At 46.3% G+C, this 6,570-nt stretch overlaps 1 protein-coding gene across 1 annotated transcript; it reads right to left on the minus strand.

The window, feature by feature from the left end:
* Positions 1-1,374: 1,374 nt before the first annotated feature.
* LOC121875122 (repetitive proline-rich cell wall protein 1-like) lies at positions 1,375-5,790 on the minus strand (the record flags this gene model as incomplete). Its single annotated transcript, XM_042379503.1, has 2 exons — positions 1,375-1,752; positions 5,573-5,790. Coding segments are annotated over 2 exons (596 nt in total), but the record flags the coding sequence as incomplete, so codon positions are not given.
* Between the last annotated feature and the right edge of the window lie 780 nt (positions 5,791-6,570).

Below are 6,570 nucleotides of genomic sequence, written 5' to 3' on the forward strand. Positions count from 1 at the left end.
CGAAGAGTATTCCTACTCTGGCATTACTTTGCACTGATATATATTTTGCAATAATAATGTTGCATGAATGTGTTGCCATTATATCATGTGGCACTAATATATTGCAAGGACACCGGATCGTACAGAGGATATATGTTGCATTACCATGATATTGCAAAATATAAATAAATAACAAAATAAACGGTATCATTTGAAAATATTATCAGTACTTTAATTCACAAGTATACATAACAATATTTACAATGAATTAAGGAAAACCACACACACACACACACACACACACACACACACACACACACACACACACACACACCAGGAAGTGCTAGCGACCAATGAAAGACCAGCCCAAGAATTTCGTGAGAGTTGTGTTGCACCAATGAAAGGTAAAAGGACAGATTGAATGGCCCTGAGGAGCTACTGAAGAAGTTTTATGGCAGAGGTTCTGAAGTGTGTGTGTGTGTGTGTGTGTGTGTGAGTGTGTGTGAGTGTGTAGTGTGTGTGTGGGTGTGTGGGTGTGTGTGGGTGGGTGTGTGTGTGTGTGTGTGTGGGTGTGTGTGTGTGGGTGGGTGGGTGTGTGTGTGTGTGTGTGTGTGTGTGTGTGTTAGGGTAAATAACAAGGTAAAATACAGAGATCCTTGAACCAGGCTAGAAAATACAAGATCTGGCAACACGATCCTCTGTTATCATTAAATGGAATCTAACCCGGGACCCGCATACTACTGGTGACGCAGTAACCCAGTAACCCCCCCGTACAATCACCTGAAGAGAAGTATTGTCGTTCATTTTATAAAACTATATAATTATCTATAATTATGCATCACTATAATGAGCAGCTTCAACCTCCAATATGATTAGTTGTGCCATTTAATATCGTGACGACTCTAGTATTACACAATAATCAGACGTCATGTTGTGCCACGATGACTCACTATCTTCCTCTACGACCACTATAACGTGTCCCACTATGGCCGCTATCAACATTATCCTGCTGGCGTCAACCCTCAGAGCTTCCCTAACCCAGCTGGTCGTCACCCAACTAATTCTTCCCGGCTAACAACCTGGTAAACGATGCCAGCTACCGTGACCTCCTGCCGGGGTAGCATTACACTCGTCAGGTTCTCTCCACAAGATTTCCCTAAATGTTTCTTTTATACCGGGTGAGTGTTTATCAGCAAACTTGTGATGTTAAGACCTGATACATACAATACTTCTTCAGGATAACGTTACATATGTTCACACACAAATGATGCACAGGTAATATAAACCGAGATTACCTGAGAGATATTTACTAGTTAAATATTTAATCCCATTACGGAGAATGGGATTACAGAGGTGGACAAAAATAAATTTAAAATAAAATCATATTCTAACATTTCACTCAGTTGAGGAATCATGAAAAGGCTTAGGCAATAATCCCCCTGTCTGGTGGTGGTCTGGGACACTGGGGACTGAAACACTGGGGGCTGAAACACTGGGGACTGAAACACTGGGGGGCTGAAACACTGGGGGCTGGAACACTGGGGGCTGAAACATGGGAGGCTGGAATACTGGGGACTGAAACACTGGGGGGCTGCAAACACTGGGGCTGAAACACTGGGGCTGAAAACACTGGAGATTGGAAACACTGGGGACTGAAACACTGGGGGGCTGAAACACTGGGGACTGGAACACTGGGGGCTGAAACACTGGGGGCTGGAACACTGGGGGCTGGAACACTGGGGGCTGGAACACTGGGGGCTGAAACACTAGGGGCTGAAACAATGGGGGCTGAAACAATGGGGGCTGAAACACTGGGGGCTGGAACACTGGGAGCTGAAACACTAGGGGCTTACCTAAATCCTCTCTATGATGAGCTTAACTTGTAATGTGTAAGTCATTTCTACTCTTGTTTCCACGTTGTTTTAACATTAATTTCTCTCCAAAACAAGACTTCAGATGACAATTTTAAATACTGTTATGTTCTGACTTCGGGTTAGTTCACCACCACCACCGTCACCACACTCTTCCACCACTCTTCCCACCACCACCTACCTCCACCACCACCACACTCTTCCTACACACCACACTCCACCACCACCACTCTTCCACACCACACTCCACCACCACCACCACCACCACCACACACTCCTACCACCTACCTCTTCCACCACCTCCACCTCCACCACACTCCCACCACCACCCCCTCCCCCTCCCACCACCACCACCACCACCACCCACCACCACCCACACTCCCACCACCTCCCACCTCCCTACCACCACCTCCCACCCACCCCACACACACCACCACCTCCCACCCCCCTCCCACCCACCTCCACCCACCACCCACACTCCACCTCCCCCACCCCCCACTCCCACCCACCCACCTCCCACCACCTCCCCTCCCCACCCACCTCCCACCACCCACCACACCTCCCCACCACCACCACCTCCCCTCCCTCCCACCACCAGCACTTCACCCACCACCACCACCCACCACTCTACCACCACCACACTCCCACCACCACCACCACACTCCCACCACCACCACCACCTCCACCACCACCTCCCACCACCACACTCCACCACCACCACCACCACCACACTTCACTACATACACATTCACTACATTATCTCTATTGTATTACCACATTATAACCACTAATCCCTCACATCTCTAGTCCAGTTACTGATATAAATCACTGATAACTACTAATACTCCTTATCATAAATTAACATCGCTATTCTTTTAGTATACAGTATTACCATATAGGACCAGTGTAGCCAAACCTGCGACACATCTCTCAACTGTTTATATCGCCACTAGAATATGATACTTCGATTATAAAACCTAAATTGATTCTGGCAATATTTTGATGGGGTGACTCAACAGCTGGTCCTTCCTGCGTGGTAGTTATCTGGTTCATTTATATAACATTAAGTCCTCCGCCGTCTAGTAGGAGTCGTAAAAAAAAAAGTTATATGCAGAGGGATTTAGGAGTATAAGAGGGTTGTAAAGGGCTTATCACCACTCCTGTCTCTGGCCTGGTGATGAGGGAAGCTGTTGATGGTGATAGTGGTGATGGTGATGGTATTGATGGTGATAGTGGTGATGGTGATAGTGGTGGTGGTGGTGATAATGGTGGTGGTGATAGTGGTGGTGGTGGTGATAATGGTGGTGGTGATAGTGGTGATGGTGATAATGGTGGTGGTGATAGTGGTGGTGGTGATAATGGTGGTGGTGATAGTTGGTGGTGATAGTGGTGAAGATGATCATGGTGACACAAAGTGGTGATAATAGTGATGATAGTTATTAATTGTACTATATAATTCATCTGGCATCATAAAGCACGTACTCACATGACGCCGTTCACCCAACAAATTATTTTCCATTTAAAAATAATAATGAAAAAAACACATTATACTTAAAAGATTATAAAACAACTTTACATCTTTCAGGAGGCGGCCAGCTTACTTGATAAGCTTAAAAAACACCATCCAAGAGCCCAAGCTTACCATCACCCCCCCAGAGTCCCCTAAATTGGGCCATTCAACCAGCACCAATTCAACCCTTCAGATGGCAATGGGGTAATTGGGTAGTTTATTCACTCTAACTTCAGATGAATTTATTCACCTTAGGAAGGGTCTCTGTCCCCTACAGGGTTAATAGTCAAGGGGGCCAGACAGCCACATGTCAGGCTAGAGTGCCCTATAAGGTAAGGACAGTCTCTCATCTCTACAGCATTCAGGCATAAGTCCCAGAGCTTGTTTGGACCGTGAAGCAGTGTCATGCCAACAACACCGTCAGGCATTACATACAGTAGTTCTAATCCCAAGACGCATAAGACCGACGTAAGACAGTTGAAGTATGGGAACTAGACAGGAAGCAGCGGTCGTTTACATGAAATATACCATCATCAACACTGACAGTATATGAAGTAGTGTTAAAGAGAGCATTGATAAAAGAAGTAGCGCCAGTAACAGCAGTAACATAAGTAGCATCTATAACAGCATTAGATAACATGGAAAGTAGCGTCCCTCTCAGATATAGGTACAGTAGCATCAACAGTAACAAAAGGTAGCATAGGGAACGATGACTACGGTAGATATAAAAAAATATATATATAACAGTACAGGTATAGACAGCACCAGGAGCAATGGGCCACTGTAGAGATAGAGGCAATGATAAAAGCAACAACAACAACAACAACAACACAAGCACCACCACCATTTAGAGCACCGGATGTCACACACCAACACTACAATGGTGAGGGAGATGGAGGGGAGTCATAGTATCCTGGCTCCAGAGATAAAGGAGGAGTCGAGCCAAGTGTCTGGAGGGGAGGAGCCGAGGGGGAGGGGTGGAGCCGACGGGGTTGAGGCGAGGGAGTGGTGAAGGAGGTTGCGGGGAGGAGGGGGGGGTGGCCAGCGCCTTCACTGCGGTACCCCGCCTACACGGTCGATACAACAAACGTACAAACACAGTGCCTTTAGCAAGTACCACTACACCCGCGGCACTCTACCAAACACCACTATCATCACCCATTGTGTAGGAGGGAGGTGGTGCGTGGGAGGAAGTGTGTCAGCGTGGGAGGAAGTGTGTCAGCGTGGGAGGAAGTGTGTCAGCGTGGGAGGAAGTGTGTCAGCGTGAAAAGTGTGGGGGGGGGAGGGGATAATCAAGTGTGGGAGGCAGCGTAACAGTAGGAATATAGTGGCAGGCGTTGTGTAAGTGTGTGTAGTAGTGGAGGAGTGTGGGAGGCAGTGTGTGTGTGTGTGTGTGTGTGTGTGTGGCAATCCAAGAGTCAAGGCATCACACTCTGGCTCTCAGCTTCCAACACATGCCACGGGGTTCCTCAGTAGTAGTAGTAGTAGTAGTGACGGTGGCAGTTGGCGGCAGTGACGGTTAGTGGCGGTTGGTGGCAGTGGCGGTTAGTGGCGGTTGGTGGCGACGTTCATTAAACATTATTTTTTTCTTTATTAAATGTTTGTTAATTCCAAAACGAGCGTAAATTGTCCCTAGACTTTTGTTCTGTCTCGCTACAAGCAGCACCATCCATTAGTTTTGGGACTCCACGCAAAGCCGGAACTAGAACAAGCGCGAAAATAAACAGAAAAACTGATAACCAGTGAGTGAAGCCTGGAAGGTGTGTTAGGGGGTGGGGGGTGGGGGTTGTGGGGTAGGGGGTTGGGAGAAGGAGGGGGTAGGGGGGGGTGGAGAATAAATACGGGGTTAAGGAAGAAATTATATAACAAACATTTCCACTTAACACATATTCTAAACCCGTGTTCGCCAGCGGCCATTTTTTTTTTACCTACCACCAGCGGCTATCTTAACTTAAAAAACAAAACAAAACACAAAATTTAGTGTGTGTTATTATCATTATTATCCTCTGATACTGTGATAAAATTTAATGAGCAATAACGTGATATTAAGGGCAAACAGGAGAGAGAGAGAGAGAGAGAGAGAGAGAGAGAGAGAGAGAGAGGCCAGTAGTAGGAAAATAAAAAAGAACAATAAAAAAGGAAGGAAGGAAGGAAGGAAGGAAAGACACATTCTATACCGCATACTATACCAGTTGTACCAGTGATGCTCTACCGGGGATACTTTACCGAAAGCAATGAATGAAGACTGATGTACCGGTGATGCTGTGACGGTGATGTTGTACCGGTGACGCTGTGACGGTGATGCTGTGACGGTGACGCTGTGACGGTGATGCTGTGACGGTGATGTTGTGATGGTGATGCTGTGACGGTGATGCTGTGACGGTGATGTTGTGACGGTGATGCTGTGACGGTGAGGTTGTGACGGTGACGCTGTGACGGTGACGGTTTATTACAAGTTATTGATAATTTTTACAATGGTTGGGACTGGGCTGTTCTTATAGCGACCAGTTCGTGCACGTATGGGCTGGATGCGGTTGTGGTGTCGAACAGCAATTCTCGGACTAGGGATCTCAGGTGGTAGTAGGAGCCGGTGTCGAGGATGGTGTAGAAGCTTCTTACCAAATTTGCAGATGAGGTCGTGGTGATGGTCAGTGAGAGTCGAAAGGTGTGTGTGTGTGTGTGTGTGTGTGTGTGTGGTCAATACTCTTTCCTCTGTACACGGGTCAATCTGGGTAGCTTCTATTGCGTTCTGATATAAAGTGACGTCAGTGAGTTATAATGAAAAGTGACATAAGGAAGCTCCGATGAAGAGAGAGACACTGGAGAAATGAAGAAAATTGCAGTTAGCTCAGAAAAGTGACGGAAGATGATAGAACGTAATGGGAACAATGAAAAAAAAAGCGAGATATATTAAAAAAGTAATGTGGGAAATGGAAAAAAATAATAATACCTAGGAAAATAGTACAGGTAGACATGATGAGTAAAAGTACCCAAGAAAAGTGACATCAACTCATCACAGACATAAATAACAAGACATTTAATAACTCAAGAGACATACACGTGTTATTAGAGTCACGTGTTAGAGGCGGCAATGAAGAACTCGAAGAATTCATTTACGTAAAGGTAATACACTCAAAGGGTACAACAGGGTGCCGGGAGCGTGAAGCGTTAAAGAAGCGTAAAGCATTAATGAATCCTCTTGGTACATAT

The sequence above is a fragment of the Homarus americanus genome, unplaced genomic scaffold (assembly GCF_018991925.1).
Source record: "Homarus americanus isolate GMGI-L3 unplaced genomic scaffold, GMGI_Hamer_2.0 scaffold31591, whole genome shotgun sequence".
NCBI lineage: Eukaryota > Metazoa > Arthropoda > Malacostraca > Decapoda > Nephropidae > Homarus > Homarus americanus.